This window comes from Chinchilla lanigera, unplaced genomic scaffold (genome assembly GCF_000276665.1).
Source record: "Chinchilla lanigera isolate Chin_1 unplaced genomic scaffold, ChiLan1.0 scaffold00001, whole genome shotgun sequence".
Taxonomy (NCBI): Eukaryota; Metazoa; Chordata; class Mammalia; order Rodentia; family Chinchillidae; genus Chinchilla; species Chinchilla lanigera.
The window spans coordinates 384,818-407,097 of record NW_004955402.1 but is presented as its reverse complement, the minus strand read 5'-3'; the positions used below and the strand labels follow the sequence as shown (position 1 = coordinate 407,097).

The window sequence follows — 22,280 nt, the reverse complement described above, 5'->3', positions numbered from 1 at the left end:
GAACACAGCCAAAGCAACAAGCACACACACAAGGGAGGAAATGGCCAGAAGCAGCCTCTTTCTCTCCCTTACATATGCAAACTATCCACCCCAGGGCGGGTGTAGCTCTCACACCCATAATCAATCAAACTCTAAAAGCCTGCCCCATGGCTGCATGAGGCTTTGGGGGGACACCCAGATACAAACCATAACAATTACACGTAAATTTTTCTTTCTTCTTCCCCCTTAGGGTCTTTCAGGTGGAAGTGCAGCCGTGTGACCACACCTCCCCAGTGAGGACTGGCAAGCCCTTTCTCCCTGTGCATTTTGGGGTGCATGGAGGGGGCTCATGTCTCTGTGCTCAAAATGAATTGTTATGCCAGTGACTGTGGTCACCACTGGTTTCTTGGAGCTATCTTGACCCTGCAATAGAAGAAGTGGCTTCCCTCATCCTGGGGTCCTGTGTTTACTCGATGCTTTCTGGTGCCTTTGTTTAGTTGTGTGCTCAGAAAGCTGAAGAAATCACCTTTTCCTTTACTGTTGGTTCCTGCTACAGATCTTGTAATCTGTTAAAGTGATCCTTGATGAGAGAAGGCGTGACACACAAGTCTGCATCACACACTCTTAATCCCAGCATCACACCCTTCATCCTAGAGAAACACACGCTAGACCCAGCCACCTCTGAAAAACCCCATCTATGACTGCATAAGGGTTTAGGGGCACATCTAGACACAAGCCATAATACAGGCCAAAGAATTAGAGAAGAAAGTAATGAAATAGAGAAAGCAACCCTTTAACAGCTTGACAAAGAGAGGATACTGCAACGATCGTGAATGAAAGAAGAGCCTTAGTGCTGGCCTGCCAAGATGAAGGGAATGGCAGTGAAATACTGTGACCAACTTCCTGCCAACAAACTGGATAGCAGGTTCCTGCAAAGGCACAAACTACCAAAACTGAATCAAGAAAAACAGAAAATCTGAATGTTTACAAGTAAAGAGATTGAAACAGTAATTTTAAAACTTACCACAAAGAAAAGTCCAAGCTCAGAGGCTTTGCTTGCAAATCTTACCAAACATTTAAAATGAATTAATACTAATACATATTTATGAGTTAATGCAAGTTCTTTTAAAAAGCAACTTGTAGTGGATTGACAACTGGTGGTCAACTTACAACCCTCAGCTGAACTGAGTAAGGTGGTGCTGGGTGTGGGAGGCCCACCTCAGGAGTGTTGCCAGCAGCATAAGAGGCAGACCTGGAGAAGTTAGGCTGTTGGGAACCGAGAAAGGCTATTGGGAGCTGGTAGAAGCTGTGAGGAGCTATTGGTTTTCTTGGAGGAGCTTGTCATGCAGACTTTCCTGATGAGCTTGGCTGTTTTCACCCTCCAAGGAGCTCGGGACTTTGCTTTCACTGAGAATGTCTTTGGTTCACTTGGGGGAGCTCTGGTCCTCACTTTGAGCATCACTTCCTGGCTCTGGAGGGAAAGATGGTGCACTGCCAGATTGCTGGAGAAGCTTGTTGAGTTGGCTTTTCTGATGGGAACTCGGCCATCCCGGTCATCGGAGGAACTCAGGACCTCACTGTTGCTGAGGATGGCTTTCGTGGTACCTTTCGGGGGAGCTCTGGTTCTTATTTTGAGCATCACTTCTTGGCTCCAGTGTAGATCCCTCAGCCTGCTAGCACAGATCCTTCATCCTGCTGGCACAGACTTCCTAGATTCCGCCACTGACCTTTGGGCCTTCCCAGTGCAGGTCCGTGAAACAGGCCTACGTGAGACATTGTCGTGGGCTCTGGGCCTCCAGTTGAATTTGTGGGAGGCATTTTTAAAGGCTCTAGGTCTTCAACTGTACTCATGCAGGACATTGGCGTGGGATCCATTCCTTCAGCTGGATTCTTCGGTCCTAAGTGTGTAGACAGAGTTCCTGCACTGCCTGTGTGTAATTCTTTGGGTAACTGTTATAAATAATCTTATAAAATATGTGTCCCATATTATATTGTTCCCTTTGCAAAATAAGCCCCCAAACCAACACATAGCTCATTCTGTTACAGTTAGGGTTACAATTTTTGAATACTCTCCAGTGCTTCCCTATTGGTGTGTGTTTTGCTTCCTTCTTTAGCCAGTGCTTACTTGTACGTCTGTGAGTGACAGTGGACAGAGGGAGGGCCACCTGCCTTCTCCCCACACTCCTGCACACCACCAGCTCACGGGCAGAGCCTGTGGCTTGCATGAGCAGGCCACTCCTCAACCTGTGTTCTGGATACCCAGAATGGAGTGCAGAAGTGCCCTCCACTTTCTGTCCAGAAGATGTTTCCTTGTGATTTCTTCTTGACTCATGGATTTTTAGTATGTATGTTATTTATCTCCTACATATTTGTGAATTCCTTATATTTCTTTCTGCTTTCATTTCTAATTTTGTCCTATTGTGATTTTGAAAGTTGTCAGAATCAAAATGCAGTTACTTTTTTCAAGCCCTAACCAAGTGAATAAATAAATAAGCTGGGCCATTATGAAGGAGGTGATCTAATGCATGAGTGACAAGAACCTTGCAGAAGACTGTCAGAACCTCAGCCTTGCACAAGGCACCATCACACCTTACCAAGAAAATACTTCTGCAAAGACATCTGCCCAGCAACTGCTGGGGCAGCTTTAGGTGGATGCCAGGCTTGGCATTAACCTGGGTGGCCAGTGATGTGTTTTGTAATCCTCCTGGCCTCACCTTATAAAGCTCCTTTTGTTTCAACTTTCTTGGGCACACTCAGAATTTATGATGGCACATGCATCTTGTTTCAGAGCTTTTCAGAGTCTCTGGGGAATCTTCCTGATTGCCACTAGGTTGACATGATCAAAGAACATACTTTGTATGATTCAGTCCTTTTCAAATTATTGAGGCTTGTTTTATGGGCTAGCATGTGATCTGACCTTGAGAATGTTTCATGAGTTGTTGGGAAGATTTTATGTCCTGCTGTTGTAGACTGTTGTTCTGTAGATGTCTTGGTGGCTTGTGCTTCTGTCTAAGTCTTCTATTTCCTTATTTATTCTTGCCTTACTGTTTTATCCATCTTAGTGCCTGGACGTTTAAGGACTTCCTACCCCTCTTGCTGGCTTCATAGCATTGCATACTTCTGTGTTTGCTGACATTTCTAACAAGACTGGTTGGAGCACACACAGAGCATTTGGCTTTGAATATAAAGACTTCTCTGTATTTTGAATTTTTAAGCACCAAGGATACATTAGTAAATTATTCCATGCTATAGGCTAATGTCCACAAATACCAAAGTATTACTGTTTTGAACATAAAGTTCATATTCTTTTAAAATCCTCCCTCATGACTTTAGGCACAATAGATTTGTTTAAAATGTACTGTTTTGTTTTCTAAAGGCCAAATTCCAGGGCTTAACTTTTATATGGAAAATTTAATCTCAGAACAAAGTTTTACACCACAGTCATAAACCTCAAAGGATGGGAAAGTGCAAGGACAGAGCCATCGATTCTTAACGGGAGTTGCGCAAACGGGTGCTTGGGACGCATGGAGCAAAAGCCTGTGGGAATGTAAAGATGCAGTGTTGGGAACTCAGACCTGCGAGTTAACACATCCCCGTGGTGCCCCAGAGAAGGGCTCAGTCGGCCATAAAGCTGACATCCGGCCATGCCAACCCCGACAGCCACTGTTAACTTCGGGGAATTTTACATCGGGTGGTTGTTGGATAATTTGAAGTTCACAGCCAGTGGAGTGAATGGAGGGTGGGGGTGGGAGCTCCTGCTGTCTGGGTCCAGCTCCTACCTGCCTCTCAGGCCACATGACCTCCTGTAAGCCTCGGTTCCTTGTGTACAAAGAAGGAGAAAGAAAATGTGCCACAGGGCTGGTGGGAAGGTAGATTTGGCGCGGTGCTCGAAAGTCCCTAGAACAGGGACGGTGTTTCTAGCTCTTCCAGTGACTCTGTGGGGCCCTCTCTTGGGGCACGCACTGAGGGATCCTGTGTGGGTGTGGGGGTGACCAGGAGCCCTTGGGGTGAGGTCAGAGGTGGGGCCAGGCTGCAGGCTTATATAAGGCAAAGAAGAACCAGTGTGGCAGTGTCCTTCACCACCAGGAGAGTCCCCAGAGCTGAGGGGCCCTGGTAGCCCTGAGTGTTGGCGTGTCATTGTGGATGTGGAGCCACACGCATCTCTCCATCTCACTGCCTCTGCAGCCGCTTGGGGCGCACAGACACTGGGCCACCTCAGCCTGTGCTTTCAGACCCTGGCTGAGGCCTCTCTGTAGAGGGTTAGCAGTGACGCACAGGAGGGCAGGGCTGTGGGGTGACACTGAGGCCTGGGCGCTTCCTCCTTGGGGCTGGGGATGCTTAGTAACCTTCGTCAAGTTAACACTGCAGACGTTTCTGTAGCAACCGTTGCCAGTGTCATTAGAGTGAGCTCGTCCTGTGACTACCAGCAAGCCTGGGAAGGGCCTGTCTGGGGGGACCCCCGTCTCATGCAGCCCGGAGACATGTTTCTGACCCCCAAACCCACGTGGCTGAGGTGGGTTAGCTCCCCAGAGGGTCCATGTAGAGATGCTGCTTAACGAGGAGGAGGAGGAAGAGTCCTTGGGTGCAGAGATTTCTGCACTTTCACACCAGGCACACTCATTTCTCCCACACCTTCTGCCATGTGCACTGCTGTCTTCTCTGAGTGGAGGGAAAAGAGATATTGACACCTACTGTGGCTTGTATCTAGATGTCCCCCCAAAGCCTCATGTGCTCATAGGTGAGAATTTTTGGAGGTGGCTGTGTTACGGCAAACGCACTTATTTGAGTCACCCACGGAGGCCAGATGCAGAGACAGGCACGTTTATTAGCCGGCGGCAGTGGTGGGCACCCAATGCAAGACTGAGGACTGACCCTGAAGGGCAGGAGGGGAGAACAGTTATGCACTTCTAGTTCCTGATGGGGTGGGGGTGATTAGGTTTTTTTCTGATATGATTTAGTGCAGCTAAAGAAATACTCCTGCAAAGCATGAGCTTAGCTTGTGTCGAAGGAACAAAGGTATTTGACATTTTACATAGGGGACAAGCAGTAGAGCATGGGGTGGTATCGGGTTAGGGAACTATGACATTTATAGGAAACAAACTTAAGGAAACAGAAACTTCAGCTTTAAAATGGCACAGATTTGGTTCTCTTTCCCATATCAGCTGGATCTAGGGTGTGTGATACTGGGATTAAGGATGTGAGCATAGTTCTGGGTGTGGGTAATGGAAGTCCACCCTGTGTGTGGGTGGCACCAACGGATAGGCTTGTAGGCTGGGTAGAATAAAAGAGACAGAAAGAAGGCAGGGTGCCCTCCTGCTTCCTACCTATCCTGCTGTGGACTGTTTCTCCTCTGCCCTGCCACCCTTCCATGCCACCCTGCCTTGGAGCCAGCCAACTATGGACTGAAACCTCTATAAACTGTGAGCTGAAATAAATCTTTCCTCCTTTAAGGAGGTGTCGGGTATTGTGTCTCAGTGATAAGAAAAGGAACTAAGGCAACAACTATCAGACTGAGGCAGGAGGATCACAAGTTCAACCCCAGCCTAAGCAACTTAGCACCTAACTCCTTTTCTTGTGCAACTTAGCACAAGAAAATGTCTCAAAAATACAGAAAAGAATTGGGAATGTAGCCCAGTGCAAGGGTCTGGATTCAATCCCCAGTACTACAAAAACAAAAAACAAGACCAAACAAAAAACCCAGCAGTTCACTTATTGCCATAGCCCACAATACAAGATGTATGTTGGGTCTTCACCCCTGAACTACAACTTTGAACTTTTGTCCTGAAGCATCCTCCTGAAGTGGTACTTAAAAGCGGATAGGAACAAAAATCAAGGATACCACTAATCACAGTAGTACGTGCATAGAATCTCAGCTACGAGGGGATAAGGTCAGGGAGGCTGAGGCAGAAGGATCTCAAGTTTATGGTCAATGTGAGTAACACAGCTAGACATTGTCTCAAAATAAACAGGGCTAGGGGATGTGGCTCAGTGGTATAACACTTGCCTGGCATGTGTGAGGCCCTGGATTCAACATCTACCACACAAAAAAAAATTTTTTAGAACACCTGGCAGATGAACCCAGACAACCCCGACAAGTGCTGGCAGGCAGTTTGGTGTGCCCCCGGCAAGCACAGGCCAGGGCTCCCATGTGAATCTACCCCCCAGAGCAAGAGGTAGGCTGGGCACTTAGGCCTGAGCTTTCATCCATGAAGTCCAAGGCTTTAGACACGATCATTACACAGGTTGGACCGGGAGATGCTGGGCAGAGTGAAGAAGGAGCTTACTTAAGATTGGCTGTCGTAGACCAAACACCCAGGGGTCAGGAAGCAGCAGGCAGGACAGATGTGTAGCCGTGATGACAGGAAACACACTGGCCTATCTGTATGCACCACGCGCTCATTGTTGACCCCACAGACTCCACAGCAGGCCATTTTCAGCCGTTGAGACCTATGCCCTTGCCAAGGACAGCCTGCCTGGCCCCTGAAGTTGGCTGCGTTGCGGGTTCTAAAGGGCAGGTGTGTGTCATCCATGAGCCATCACGTGCTCCTCTTCTGTGAGGACTGCGTGTCAGTCTCCCACTGTCCCTGCCCACAGGACCTGGGGACAAGGGGACCCTGGGTGCATGGACACAGGGCCCTGTTCTTCCCAGGGCCACATGCATGGGGCCAGCTCCCCAGCCTGTGGTGTGACGGGTTGGAGTTGGGGTTGGGGCTGGGGTTGGCCTTGCTCCATTTGCAACTTAGCAGTCACTCAGGATGACTCGTAGCACCGCGACTCGCCACAGTGCCGACAGCTGTCCCTTTCCTTGTTCTCCTGTGGGTCTTTACCCACATGCAGCCTTGGGAGTCTCCTTGGTGTTTCTTCTGTCCTCCCTGACCCCTCCCACAGTAGTCAAGGGTGGGGTCTTCGGCCCTGGATGATGGTGATGCCTGTGCCCCATGACTGCCTGCCCAGAGAAGGCACCAGCCTCTGGCTGGTGCCCGTTTGGCTTTGACAACTCTGCCTACAGCCAGAACTGTTGTTGTGGCCCACATGTCATTCTTATTTGCCCTAAGTAAGGAGAAACAAAGGCTATTCTGCGCACAGATAGTGCTGCAGCTCAGGTTATGTGTGGTATCACCATGGCACACTGCCACAGTGTGGCTCAGGGATGTGTGGCCGGCACTGCAGCCCCTTCGCACAGCCCCAGGGCATCAGGGGCTCATGCTCAGGGACCTGGGGTGGGAGGGCTTGCCCCTGGAGAGGCCTTGTCCTCCTGCCTGGGCTCCCTCTCCATCGTCTGGGTCCTCCTCTCTGAGCTCAGAGCCTTGAGAACTAACAGGCACAGTGACGCCAGGTTCCCAGGGTTGCGTTCCTGCTGCCCATGCTGAGAGATGGTGACACACAGCCTGTTTCCTGCTGTGGTTTTGACATTGACCACTCCCCACAGAGTGGGAGCAGCATCGGCTGGAGATCTGGAGAGGGGACCCCAGGGACATCACGCCGAGCTCCCTGTGGCCTGCCTGTCTGGCGACCAAGGCGAGGTGGGTATCGTGGGTGTCGCTACAGTGAATGCTGCCTGTACAGCTTCACCTCTGAAAGCCTCCAGCAGAGATGAGGGAAGAAGGTTGTGCTGAGATGTGCCAATTCCCCTCTCCGCCTGCCTGCTGGGAGGTCACGGAGTGTGGCCGGATGAGAAGGACCCGGCCACTACACTCTGCTCCCTGTGTGCCACAGGTCCAGCGGGGCTGCACAGGGACTGTGGATGTATGGGAGCTGTGTTGCCATGATGCTGAGGCCCTCCGATGCTGGGGCCCTGGGGACTTCCTACCCCGAGCCCCTGCCTGCTGTGGGAGCTGGTAATTGGCAGCCACTATCTGTGGCCAGTGCCGCAACACTTGAGTTGGCTCCTGGGCGGGGCCCTGCTGAGACAGAGGAGCCGGAGTGGGAAACAGGCCACAGGCACGCCCTAGCCCCAGCTCCACGCCCATGCCAGCTGCTAGGGGAGGACCAGCCCAAAGCCTCGTGGCAGGCTGCCCCTGCAGGGACCTGATGATGTCCAGGGGCCATCTGAGCAGCAGCCCCTGTTCAGGAGGAAGGAGGCTCAGACTGAGGTCCTGTGTCCAACCAGGGGGCCGCCTGCTGCAGGACTCTGTGGTCCCCCAGGCGGGTCAGTGCTTGGCACAGGGCCGAGCAGAACCCTCCAGAGTCTGCCTGTCCAGGGTCAGGATGGGCTAGCTGGGAGGACATGGCTCGGGCTTGCCCATCTTTAGAGATGTGTGGAAATACAAGGGCTCAGTGTTCGGGAGTTTTGTGGAAATTCTCTTACTCACTGATGATGGGTCCTCTCTTCCCCCCGAGTTTTTCAGAACAGCATTTTAGAGAAAGATGTATTTCTCAAGATGTGTTTTTTGTTCAGGCCATCAGGGTAGGAGCAGCAGGTATTCAGAAAGAGAACCCTCAGGCTGAGGGGGCCAGGCCACTTCAGAGGGCATGGGGACCACACTCAGTGATGACTGAGGCACCCGCATGTCTCTGTGCCCTCCCAGGTCGACCGTGGGGAGGCAGCAGAGGGCTGATTTTACATGCGTCCTGTGGGGAGTTGTGGTTTTGGGGTGTGTTTTCTCTGTTTATAGCATGGCAGGGGAGACTTAAAAAGATTACAAGCACTCTTACTCCTTGCTGTTTTTTAGAAAATCCCATCAGTCATCTTTGGTTGGAACATATTTAGGTAAATTTCTTTCTAGAGAGAGGAAACTCTAGATGCTAAGCTGTGGTGGGAGGGCGCTGTGCTGGATGGGTGGGGCCTCAGGTGTCACACAGTGGTGGCCTCGTGGCCTGCGTCCCAGGGACCCAGCTGACTCCTGCCATCCTGTCCTGCTGGTGCTGGCCGAGGAGTGCTGGCAGGCCTGGGGGTGGTAACATCTCGCCACTGCATCTCCCAATTTCCTCATCACGCAAACTGTCTTGTGTAAATATTAATGCCAATAAGAATATATAAACAGGTAGCTTCCAGCAGCCATGAGCTGCTTTTTGTGGTGACTGTCCATACCTTCTTCAGTTAGGGATGGTGGCCAGTTGGTGCAAATAGGAAAACCTTTGGCAGAACTCCAGCACCACAGAAGCCACTGGTGAACGCTGGGTGAAATGTGTCCACAGCAGTGAGGCAGCAGAGTCTCTTCCTACCAAAGGCTTCTCTTTAGATGTGTGTGGTCCTCCTGCCAGGTGGATAAATGCATTATGGTGCTGTGGTCCCTCTGGGAGAGGATCAGAGAATGGTGCCAGTGAGTCCCTGTCAGCAACACGCTGGGGCCAGACACGCTGGGAGCCTGACACCAAGGGGTGGAAAGGCACTATGACAAGGTAAAGCAACGGGGACACCCACTCCCAAGTGTTTCTGCAGGGCAGGCACCCCCTTCTGCTTTTCTTGTAAGATAAATTGTAGGAGCCAATCCACCACGGAGGAAAATGTGGTTCAAAATGTACAGTATAAACCATATGGCTATTGGCCTTCTGAATCCCTGGCTGTAAAGTCCTTCTTACAACTCAGGCTGAGTATCCCCTGAGCCGTGGTGGCTACCAAGTATGAATTTTCATCCAGGCCTCAATCTCCAAGAGTATTTTTATTCAAAGAGTTCAGCAACTTGAGCCAGTTAGTTCTAGTAGATTCTAACCTCCACCCCATCCTTCTTCCATCTCCCCTGGGCTCTGTAGGATTTTAGATAGAATTTACCAGCATTTCCAAAATGTCATGGTGATGGACGCCACTGCGAAGCAGCCCTAAGCAGGACTTAAATTAACTGATGGGCTTTTCATGTGTACTTGTGAGTCTGTCCAAAGCCTAGGCCCCTGATCTGGAGATGGGCTGTGGACTCATAGTAAGTGAACCCCTGTGAGTCACTGATCCCTACTAAGGCCTGTAATGAAGGCAGAAAGCTCAAAGGATAAGACAAGATCACAGCCACGAACACCTGGATCCAACCTCAACTAGACAAAGACTGTAGCCTCAGGTACCTCACTTCTAGGTGGATTAACTTAATACTTGGAGAGGTCTTTGAGTGGTTCTGCCCTTCTTGAGTACTCCCCTCCCTTCTGATAACTAAATAAATATGGCCCACCCAGAGAAGGTCTTGGTCTTAGGCCTGAGAGAATCCCGAATTCTGTGAGAGGGCTTTGATCTTTATGGAGCCCTGAAATCATTCCATTCACCTCTTTTTATTTAGCCTTCACTGTACACTCATTCGGGAGATTGTGGACCTGATCAGCCTGAGATAACTGCGGGATGTTACTGACCCGATATCATGGAGCCATAGTAAAGAGCAGGACTTCCCTTCCTGGCTGTCACCTTGTCACCATACCTGTCTAGGCTGAGCAGGATGAGACAGGAAGGAAACTCAGACAGGTGTTTACCTGCAGAAGCCATGCAAACCAGCTTCGGGTCACTGAGTCGAACTTAGAGAGTTTGCTGGGAACAGGGCCACCTGGAGGGCATGGTCCCCTAGCTAGCCAGCCAGGTGCCCATGACCCTGCTGGTGGGCTGTGTGGGGGTGGCTTTTACAGCTGCCTAGGTATTCATGCAGCCTGGGGAAGCAGAGACAGGGGGCACCCACCCTGGGGTCAGTCTGCTGTGCATAGCTGAGAGCAGAGAGAGCCTGGGGCATCTATGCAGAAGGCGCCACCTCCCGCCCTATACATGAGCATGGGTCCTGTTAGGAGGCTGAGTGGACAGTGGCACTTTGGGGTCTCTGAACAGCACAGGCTCTTCACGGAGCAGAGCAGAGACCACAGGCCTGTACCGTTTTCTGTCTGTGATTCCCCACCCCACGGCATGGGGGTGTCTTGGAGATGTTTCCGTAAAAACAGGGCTGCCGTCCTGACACAGTAGTAAAGCGAGGGGTGGCAGCGTCCTCCTGTAAGCTTGAGACTGCAACATCATTCCTGGGGCTTGGACGGCAGCGATTCATGCATCACAGCTCTGTGAACCACGGCCCCGTGAGGGAGGCAGAATGTGAAAACACGGTCTGAGCCCCCCTCACGTGGTCTGCTTTAGTCTTGGCAGCAGGAAAACCGACCACAGGCCATGTCCAGAATCCATATGGGCACAGGACATTTTGGAAATCCCAAAGCACCCTATTATTTTCTTAGAATGCTACTATTTCTGTGGGTTTAAAAAGCTTTCTGTCTTAATGATTCTTCAGAGTTCTCTTCTTAGCCTCCTTCCTTGTTCACTCCCCCAAACCACGGACTTCTGTCGGGTCTGCGTCCGCAGGCTGCACTGCACTGTCTGTCACAGCACAGGACACCGTGTGGGGGGGGTCTTGATTAACAGGGATGGCGGTGCCTGGGGGTTGTGAGGGAGAGCTGCCCCTGGGGCAGCACATGGTCAGGGGTTGGGTGTGCTAAGGTCCTGAGGCCCTCTGTTCATCTCCGTGTTGTCTCCTATGACTTCGACGAGGGTGATCTGTGCCCAGAGCCCCATGTAGAAGGGTCCTGTGCGGAGGAGTCATGAGGATGGCTGTGGGCGTCTGTCTTGAAGGCAGCAGCCCCACCCCATGCTGCTGTCTTTCCAAGAGCCCCTGAGTCTGTGGACCCATGGACTCAGTGTCCCCTCTGGAGGGCACCTGGGGCTGAGCTGGGCACTGACTGCAGAGGCTCAGGGGCCTCCTGGCAAGCAGTTCCTCGGGGTAGGAGTGCCTGGCTGTGGACTTTAATGATGGCCAGCTTCAGGGCACCCATGCTGTGCCTCTCGGGAGGAGGCCCTCCAGCCTTCACCCTAACTGGTTGCGTGAGGAGACCCTGGCCCAGCCGCTCACCATCAGGCTCCCTTCCCTGACCCAGCCAGGCACATTTGGGTGTCATTGGCACAGGATGTGGGCTCTGAGGGCAGGAGTAGGGCAGTGTCCAAGGTGGGGCCTGGTGAGGGGGAGGACGCGCAGCCTTCCCACACTGCCCGAGGCCTGGGGGTCCTGCTGCAGCCGAGCGCCTTGCACCAGAGCGTGCATGCTCACGTATGCGCGTGTGTGCAGTGTGGGCTCAGGGCTGTGAGTACCTCTGCCCTCTGTACCCAGTGTGCCCTCCAGGGAGCTAACCAACCACGGAGGGAGAAGAATTGAGACAGGAATGCATCTGTGTGTCCAGGCCAGACGTGCACAGGCTTTTCCTCACTGACATGCCCTGGCCGCCGCCGCAACCATCAGCACTTCTTTTGTGTTGCCGCAGGTGTTGACTGACCCAGCGACAGAGTGGGGTAAACAGGGGCAAGAGGCCTGTACACACGGCGTGTTTCCTGCATGGGACTGCACACTGAGGAGCCAGTGTCCCGGGAGGTTCTGGAACCTCACTCTGTGTCCACCAGAGCCCCGCCCCCTGCGCCCCACACCCCTCCCCCTGACAGCCTTTCAGGGCAGAGGCAGAACAGCACTCCAGTCCTGACCGCTGATAGCAGCTCCTTGCGCCATCACCCAGTCTCACTGTGGACTGCACTGGGCAGTGTGGGTGGCATCTAGCACGTCCCTTTCCCAGGCAGTGTTGGAACCTAGGGTGGCCTCACACTCCAGTGTCTGCGGATACGGCTGAGGCGCCTTGTCACCCTGTGTGTGCTTCCTACGCTGTCGTCTTGGAAACCCAGCGAGCAGGTGGCCTAGGTGCCTCAGAGAGGTGGCACTGGCAGATGCAGCCTCAGCTTTGAGCGAGCTGCTCAGCCGCTCTGGGTGGGGAGATGGAGCCTGGTCTTCCTGTCGCCAGAGAACATGGGATCTGGCAGCCACAGCCAAGGGCTCGGGGCTCAGGGCTCTGAGCATTCACGGGGTAGCCCTACTGTAGGGCCTCTCCTCGTGGCACTGGGACCAGGCCCGCAGGAAGCGCCCCACACAGGACGAGGGGGGCTGTGGCCTAGGGCTTCGGCATGGGTGTCCCTGCAGCCTGTTGGGCCCCGCCCAGCCCAGTGAGCCCACAGTAGCCACCGCTCCTCCTCTCCCATGCCTGCACCCCGCGCCTGCACCCCGCGGCCTGCAAGCGTCTCACCGTCATTCTTTCCCCCGCAGCGGAGCTGGAGTTTGCCCAGATCGTCGTCATTGTTGTGGTGGTTACTGTGATGGTCGTGGTCATCGTCTGTCTGCTGAGCCACTACAGGGTCTCCACACGCTCCTTCATCCAGCACCCAGACCCGGGCAGACGGCGCGGGGAAGGGGTGCTGCCGGTGAGTGTGGGCCCTCGGGGTCCTGTCGGCCTCTGCTCTTGGAGGCCTGCAGTTCAGTGAGCCTCACACTGAAGAAGGCAAACCACTCACGTCCTCTGTAGCCCCGGCACCTGCAAGGGTCTCCCTGCCTGGATGCCATCCATCGGCACAGATTAGCATTGCTTTTTATTTGTTTTGTTATTTTATTTTATTTTTGTGGTACTGGGGCTGAACCTAGGGCCTTCACACTGAGCTGCATCGTCCCCAGCCCTTTTCAAAACTTTGAGCAGCTCGAAGGGCGGCTGTGGGTGCAGGGCGCCCCCTGTTGGCCCCAGGCGAGTGCCTGTGCATCCTACGGACCCCTGTTTGAGGAAGCTTCGAGGTGGCATTTGCTGGCCCTGCTCTCCGGGACAGGTAGCGCCCTGTCCAAAAGGAAGAGCAGACTCAGACAGGATCGGGGCTGTGTCCTCGTCCCTCCCTGGGGTCCTCTGTGAAGGTGGGTGAGCCAGCCTCTCCCACGCCCTTCCTGGAGCTGTCCATGCCGGCCCTAACCATGGGGGTGCTGTGGAAGCCCTGCAGGGTCGTGGAGGGTGCCTCTGTCTCCAGTGCCTCAGAGACCTGTGCTCTAGGGAGCCCAGGGAGGGGACAGACCAGCCATTTGTGGATGAAAATGAAAACCAGTAACCCTGGGCTATAATTATGAGAAAAGTAAAACCCTAAGCACTAGCTAACGCCACCACAGGTGTGTCATTTACGCCCTGCATCCTTCGAGGCTGCCAGCCACTCCCGTCTGTGTGGAGCCAGAGTTCTGACAGCCAGGCTGCTGCAGTCAGCGCCTGAGCACCTGGCCCGCCGGAGAGGAATGGCGAGAGGTGCTCTCTGACACTGAGCACTGTCTGACTCTGAGAGCCCCCCGACAGCCTGGTGCAGCGGGTGCCCCGGGCCGCTGTCCACAGAGCAGTGGCAGAGGGACAGGGGCTTGCACTCGTGCGAGCCACGTGCAGTTGTGGGTGCTCAGCCTGTTTTGACCTATAAAAGCAGCAAGTTCAATTAAAAATGAACAAAAGAGCTGTACCAGGCATTCCTCATTACCAGCTTCTGTGGGGATGAGACCCATGGTGAAATCCAGGGGCGTCCCCGTGCAGCTGTCCTCAGCGGCTCACAGACAGCTGCACGGGATGCAGGCCCTCTCAGGAAGGAGGCCGGTTCCTCTGTCCCCTGGCTAGTGGAAAGGACTGGGACTTGGCAGCTGTGTTCCTCAGACCAAAGTGCTTGCTGCTTGGCTGCAGACAGCCCTGGAACCTGGCCTGGCCAGGCCTGGCCTCAGGGTGGAGAACTGGGCCACCTTCCCCCCAGCCAGCTGACCGGAGCCAGGCCTGGTATTCTCTGTGTGGACCCTCATCCTGGGATGCCCCTGCTACTTACTGCTGTCCTGGGAAGATGTTTTTTCAGCACCAAGCCTCTACCATGAGGATGAAGAGAAAGGCAGATGGAGAGGGGCCCCCAATTTCAGAGAGTGGGCAACAGCATCACTGAGGATGTGAGAACCCTCCCAGCAGGCGGAGAAAGCAAGGATGCACGTCCTGCTCTGGCCAGATGTGGTTACTGTGGCCAGGCCCTTGCCTCTGTGGCTGGAACCTGTGGCTGAAAGGGCTGAGGTGGCCATGGCCCCCACAACTGCCTGCAGATCAGCCCTGACCACAGTGGGCTCGGCTGACCTTGGGACAGTGTCACACGTCACCAGGGCTCATCCAAAGATGTGGGGCTCAGGACTCACCAGCAGGGACCCTGAGGTGCGTGGAAGGTGGCGGGTGCTTTCCTGGGCTGACCACGTGGCCTGGCCTGTGAGCGTGGGTGGTCCCAGTCATGTCCTGAGGTCCCCAAGCTCAGTGTTGGGGTGCAGCAGCCCTGCTCCTTCCTGTGTGACCTCAGGGCATGCCTTGTCTCACAACCCTACTTCAGGCTGTTCAGGGAAGCATTTGTACCATAGCAGACACAGATTGTTTCAGGAAAGTTAAAAGTGAGCTGCAAGCCATGTCACACCATGCCTGTCACAGCCCTATCTCTGGGCTGCATCGGACAGGGGTGCAGGCTGAGGTCACAGCTGTCCTGTCAGAGAGAACAATGCCCACTTAGCACAGACCAGGTTCCCTGTGGCCCATGTCATCCATGATGGTGCCAGGCAGGTCTGTGCCGCCCTGAGCACATGCTCTGGCTCAGTGCATGGCAGGAGGCCCCAGTCCTCCACACACAGCAAAACCCTCATAGCTCATGGTCACAGATCATGGTCTTTCAGTATGAAACATTATATGGGTTGGGTGAAAAATTACCAGAGATGCAGAAATGTAAAGGACTAGGAGAAGACAGTAATCAGAAGCCTCAATGAAATGGTCAAATTCTTAGAAATACTCTTCCAAAACTGACTCATGAAGAAGTAGAGAATCTGAATAGACTGTTAACTAGTAAGTAGACTGAACAAATAGTCAAAAGCCTCCCAACAAACAGAAGCCCTGGACTAGAGATGTCATGGTTGAAATCTTACTAAACATTTAAGAAATTGACACCAACCCTTCTCAAGCTCTTCCAAAATGTCAGAGACGTGTCAATACTTCCTAACTCACTCTCTGAGGGCAGAGTTTCAATACAAAGCCAGATGAGGACACAAAAGAAAAGGAAAACAAGAGGCAAATATCCCTTCAGAATATTTCTCAACAGTATACTAGCTAATAGAATTAAGCAGCATAGCAAAAGGATTATACACCATGACCAAGTGGGACTTAATTCCAGAAGGTCAGGATGGTTCACTGTATGAAAAGCTGTCACACACCCTGTTAACAGAATGAAACAGGAGAAAGCAACCACATGACCATCTCACGAATACGGAAAAAGCATTTGTCAGGATTCAACACCCTTTCATAATAAAAGTGCTCCACAAGGCAGGATGGAAGGAAACTTCTTCAGCCTCATAAAGTCATCTGTGAGAATCCCACAGCTACCATGGTAATCAGCAGTGACCAACTGAAAACTTTCCCTCTGAGATGAGGAACAGGATAATGATGCCTCCTTTTACCATTTTTAGGCAGCATGGTGTTTCCTGGAACTCCCAGGCAAGAACAGTTAGGTGAGTGTAGTGGATTGACAACTGGTGGTCAACTTATAACCCCAGCTGAACTGAGTAAGTGTGGTACTGAGTGGGAGGCCCACCTGGGGATTGTTGCCAGCAGCGTAAGAGGCAGAACTGGAGAAGAAGAAGTGAGGCTGTTGGGAGCTGGTAGAAGCTGTAAGGAGCTGTTGGTTCTCTTGGAGGAGTTTGTCATGCTGGCTTTCCTGATGAACTCAGCTGTTCCCATTGTCCAAGGAGCTCGGGATCTTGTCACTGGGAATGGCTTTGGTTCACTTTGGGGGAGCTCTGGTCCTCATTTTGAGCACCAATTCTTGGCTCCATAGGGGAAGATGGTGCACTGCCAGTCTCCTGGAAAAGCTTGTCGAGTTGGCTTTACTGATGGCAGCTCACTGTCCTGATCATCAGAGGGGCTCAGGACCTCACTGTTGCTAAGGATGGCTGTGGTACTTTTCAGAGGACCTCTGTTTCTTATTTTGAGCATCGCTTCCTGGCTCCAGTGCAGATCCCTCAACCTGCTAGCACAGATCCTTCATCCTGCTGGCACAGACTTTCTAGATTCCACCACTGACCTTTGGGCCTTGCCAGTGTGAAATAGGTCTCCATAAGATATTATTATGGGCTCTAGGCCTCTAGCTGGACTCATGGGAGGCATTGTTAGGGGCTCTAGGTCTTCAGCTCAACTCATGCAGGACATTATCATGGGATTTAGGCCCTCAGCTGGATTCTCTGATTTCTAGTGTATGGACAGATTTCCTGCACTCTCTTGTATATGATTCTTTGGGTAACTCTTATAAATAATTTTATAAAATATGTGTCCTGTATTATATTGTTTCCCCTTGCAATAAGCCCAAACTACAACAGTAAGAGAATTAAAAATCTTTCTGATAAGAAAGGAAAAAGTAAAATTATCTCTGTTAGTAGATGCTATGATCATCTATTTAAAACTCAGAACATTACACCAGCACAAAACAAAACTCTGGTACAACTCTGTAGTGGTCAGCTCTCCTGTGGCCAGACACAGCACCCCACCCCACAGCTTTGAGGAGAAGGTGCCTCAGGGGACCCAGTCCCTGACCACTGGGTCCATGGCAGGAACCTCACGGCAGAATAATGTAGGGCAGCAAGGAACCAGATATAGCACCCAACATCCCGCTTCGTGCCCTGCCAGAAGTGTGCCTTTCTAGGCCCTGCATGTCTCTTAGACAGGTCAAGTTGATACAGCAGGACTAATGGTCACAAACTAGTAAATGCAGCACAGCAGCAGGACCATACTCAGCATGCAAAAATCAGCTGCATTTCTTTTCACTAACAATGACAATCTGATCTTAGAAGGAAATTAGGAAAACATTTATAATAGCCTGCAAAAGAATAGTATGCTTAGAAATGAAATTGAGAAAACTAAAGACTTATACACAACAAACTACAAAATATTGCTAAAAATTAAAGCAGACACAAATAAATGGGAAGATATTCCATACTTACAGATTGGATCTTCTTACTGTTAAGCTGTCAGTATCAAAGCAGTGCACAACCCAATAATGTTTCTTCCACAAGTTGATAAATACATCATGGAAATTGTATGTTATCTCTAAGGATTCTAAAGAGACAAAATAATCTCAAAAAAGAGCAATAAAGTTGGAGGGCTCTTAATTCCTGACTTCAAAACCTATGACTAAATGAGTAGTGTTCAGGACAGTTTGGTGCTGGCACAATGACAGGCACCGATAGTGGGGCAGAATGACAGCCAAAAAATCAGCCTTGGATTTGTGGCCAAATGATTGTCAGCAAGGGTGCAAAGACCCACGGGGAGAAGACAGCCTTCACAGTGACACCAAGGAAACTGGAAACCCACATGCAAAAGGATGACATAGGACCCACCTCTTACAGAGTGATTACAAGAAATACCTCAGAACGGACACCTGTAATCCCAGCAGTCAAGAGGCTGAGACAGGGGGATTGCCATGAGTTTAAGGCCAGCCTGAATTATATAGTACAGCACTGTCTCAAAAAGCAAAAGACCCTCAAAATGGATGAAAAATCTAAGTGTAAGATTTAGAAACTACAAAATTTAAGTGTAAGAGTTTAAAAATACAAAGTTCTGCCTTAGCTTTTATAACCAGGAGCTGCGACTGGGATGGCTTACGAACAGCTGACCTCTGTCTCTCATGGTCCCGGACGCTGGAAGTGGTGGGCTCTGATGAGGGCCCCTCTGGCTGCACATGGCGACTTCCTGTGATCCTCTCAGGGTGGGAAAACGTCTGGCGGGCTCTCTGACCCTTCCAACTCTTCTCATGAGGCCACCACTGTCATGACTTCATCGCTTCCCACATCATCGCCTTGGAGTATTTCCTGCCTCCCACCCCAGAGCTGGAAAAGGGAAGCCCTGCGCCCACATCGGCGTGATACACCCTGATTACTGGCCTAACAAAGGCGAGCCTTTGGAAGATCAGGACTTTTTCTCTTTAGTGCGAACACTGTAGTGCCAACCGGACTGGAGTTGTGGGAAGTTCTCCTGGGCTATTCAGAGGAGGCCAAGATGTAAGGGATGTGCACGTGCTAGAGTCAGGAAGAAAGGTCCAGACTCAGAAGAGGCTTCTGACAAGCAGCCAGCGCTGGGGTGCCCCAGGCCTGGGTTGCCTAGGATACTGGCACAGCGCTCTGGACTCCTGGGAAGATGGTGGAGTAATGAACAGCAGAGAAACAGTCTCTCTGAGGTTTGGTGTCCAGACACTGGAATGCAGCAACATGAGGAAGAGAAAAAGGAGAGGAGTGGGTTCGGGGGGCCCAGCTAGGACCTGAAGAGAGAGTTGAAGCCCGTGGGAAGAGCAAAGAGACCTCAATGCAGATGGAGCAGGTGGCAAGTGGCACTTTCTCCGAGCCCCAACTCACTGCGGAGGAGGGGCAGCTGGGACCTGCAGACACACAGTGACTACTGGAGACCCTAGAGGCCTCCACAGAGAAATGCACCAGTGGCACAGAGCAGTGGACAGAGCAGACTGCAGAGGCTGGTGTGTTATTTGGGTTCAGACGTCCCCCAGGAGCGGGTGATTGGCTGGCAGACATCTTGGAGAGGAGCCAGCTGAGCTCAGAACTCCGGGCAGCTTCCACCAGCCTCCACCAAGCTGCTCCCAGTGTCACCTTGGCAAGTTCAAGCCAGCAGGAGGCACAGGCAGTGCTGCAGGCTGAACAAATCGGGTTCCAGCCTCACAGCCAGAAACCAGCCTGAACGTTAGTGGAACTAACGGCTCAGGCTTGCTGGGATTATCCACTACCTGGCCATAAAGCTACGGCTGGCCTGCTGGGATTAATCACATGGATCTGGACTCTGTCCGCCCATTTTGTGACAGCAGAGACATGCCTTGAAGTGGACTTTTTTTCTTGTTTTATTTTTGTTTTGTTTCTGCATGAGTATGAACATTGTTTCTAGTTATTCTGTTGTTCTGTTCTTGTTATTTCTTCCTTCTCTCTTTCCCTTTTGTTGTCTTAACCAGTTTCCTAAAGTTTTTGTATTCTTTCTTCCTCCTACAGCCTTGCTTCTAATCTCTTCCTCTTCTTCTATTTCTCTATTTTCCCTCCAACCCCTTTTATGTTCCCCTCAAGGGTAAAATTGCCATAGCAAGGGCTTACTTACTGTATACAGTTTTCTGGATTGTTTCAGATTTGGTTATGTATAACCACAAATTTGGTGCATACAGTTAAAGGTGGCAAATTAATAGTTACCACAGTTTGTCATTTTCTAGGCTGTGTTTCATACTGTGCCCTGACTGAGACTGCCTAAAGGTCATAAAAAAAATACTGTAGGCCAGTGCCAAAGAACCAGGGTCTGGGCCAAGTAGCTAGCAGCTTCTCATCCCCGATAAATTGAAGAGGTAGAGTCTTGCAACAGACTCAAAACCCAAAAGCCAGCTACACCTGGAAGACATCTCTGAAAAATAGTCCTCTCCTAAGAGTTCTAAATACAAGCAATAAAGCTGTTTACTACAGGCAATTTACAAGCACCAACCCAGGACTTAAACTAAAATTATGATAAAGACAATGAGAAGACACTTAAGCAAGATGCAACCCTAAACTTCCAGCTCAACCAGGGTAAACCCAGGGGGTGATGAGGTGGAACAATCAGAAAGCCAACCACCTGGACTCTCTGAAGTGGTAACAGTAGAAGTAACAAAGCAGATGAGTGAAGTTATGGAAAAAAATCAAATCAGAAATAGTTTCTCAGATAACTACAGAGATGGTGACCATACTGAATGGCTAGTGACTCTAGAGCAGATACAGTTGAAAAAAAGATATCAAGCAAATAGATGTCAAGTGACGTCTGACTGCTCTACCAGTGGCTCCATCAGCCTGGATCAGTCTGGCCATCTGGGCTACTTGATTTGCTCCTGGCTGCATCCAGGACTGCAAGAAGAGCCCATGCCCTGAGCAGCAGCTAACAGTTTGGGTGCACTGGTCTGCTGTTAGCGCACCCGCTAGAGCACACAGAAGCACCAGTTTATGGAAGCCAGGAAATGCGTGTGTGTGCACAGGGGTGTTGCCCGGCTTTGGCCTGAGGGCAGGACATGTTGAGTCCTCCCTGGAGTAAGGCAGGTGCCACCGTTCATCTCAGCATGGCAATGCTTGGAGACATAGTTCATTGTTTTTAAATAATCCAGGTTTATAATTTTTTTTTTTGTTTTGAGCCAGGGCTTCACTCTGTAGTTCAGGTCAGCCATGAACTATGTAGCCCAGGGTGGCCTCAAACTTGTGATCCTCCTGTCTCAGCCTCCCAAGTGCTGGGATTACAGGTGTGTGTCACCATGCCTGGCTGACCTGAGTTTTTAAAGATCTGGTTATAAATATACAGCCTGAAGGATGCATTCCCCAAAAACACTGGCCGGCAGCAGGCACCGGCCGCCCAGCTCTCCGGGAGAAGGCGGCAGCCTGTGTGGTGTGAGGGCAGCAGGACTGGACGGAAGCACATGAGGATGCAGGTTTGCTTCACTGCCATCAGCCCAGAGCCTGTGCCACAACCCGCCAGGCTGATGTGCCAGCCCAGGGGGGCGTGCTTCACGCCACAGGTGTCAGGCCGGCCACATCACAGCAGCCTGTCGCCCTGGTTTGGGAAAGCAAGGGCTGGCACGTTTGGGTGCTGCTGCTAGGAGATGAGACTAACTCGGGTTTCTGTCCGCAGGAAGGGTGCCTGTGGCCTGCAGACGGTGCTGTGCTGCGGTCCGGGGCCTCAGAGGTAAGAGGGCAGGGGTCGAGGCCCAGGAAAGGGACCCCACTGTGCCTGAGCCCCCACGGAGAACAGACTGAGCCGAGCTGCGATGGCCCAGCAGCTGCTAACGCAGTGGCCAGTGGGGGCATGGGTGAATCCCTAGGTCAGGACTGTCAGGACTCGTGCCCACCCCAGATCCATCCCCCAGTACTGAGACGGGGCGCCTTTGCCTCTAGGTTGGACACTCACAGGCGCCTGGGGCTGTCTGTGCGCACGCCCGTGGGTCAGTGATCGCGTGTGTGGCACGCATGTGGTCTCCGGGACGCCGCAGGACGGTGTTTGGGAGGTGCTGCGGGGCCGGGCTGGGAACAGATCCACCATCATACTGTGGAACGCAAGGCACTTCCTAGGCTAAGGATGCGAAGTAACTCTAGGAACTTCATCCAGTACCAAAGCAACTGCATCCAGAAACCACAAAGAAAAAAGAGGGGGCCCGTTTCTCCGGTTTCTTACAAAGCCACGGAAACCAGCCGCAGAGCCCCTCCCCACTCTGACCTGGGCCTGCACTCTGCAGAGGGGCCGGGGCCCGCTTCCTGGCGGCCCTGCTCGCGGCCCCTGCCCCCCAACACCCCTGTTCCCCGTTTGTCCGTCCGCGCATCTGCAGCCCCCCGGGCCCCCCGGACCCCGTCTGTCCGTGCGTGCCCCGTGGCCCCGGCCCCGCCCGCCTGTCCCCTCTGTCACCACGGCTCTCCTGTCGCCCTGCAGGTCGCCTTCGTGCCGCGGGACCGCTTCGGCCGCCCCGCGCCGGCCCCGGCGCTGTCCTA

At 52.2% G+C, this 22,280-nt stretch overlaps 1 protein-coding gene across 1 annotated transcript in view; it reads left to right on the top strand.

Moving 5' to 3' along the window:
* Window positions 1-22,280, top strand: part of Ldlrad4 (low density lipoprotein receptor class A domain containing 4) — a gene marked incomplete in the record, with an annotated part of 124,700 nt that overhangs the window by 101,779 nt on the left and 641 nt on the right. The window contains 3 exon segments of the mRNA XM_013512658.1: window positions 13,002-13,156; window positions 21,430-21,483; window positions 22,222-22,280. Of these exon segments, the coding sequence (XP_013368112.1) occupies window positions 13,002-13,156; window positions 21,430-21,483; window positions 22,222-22,280 (268 nt within the window).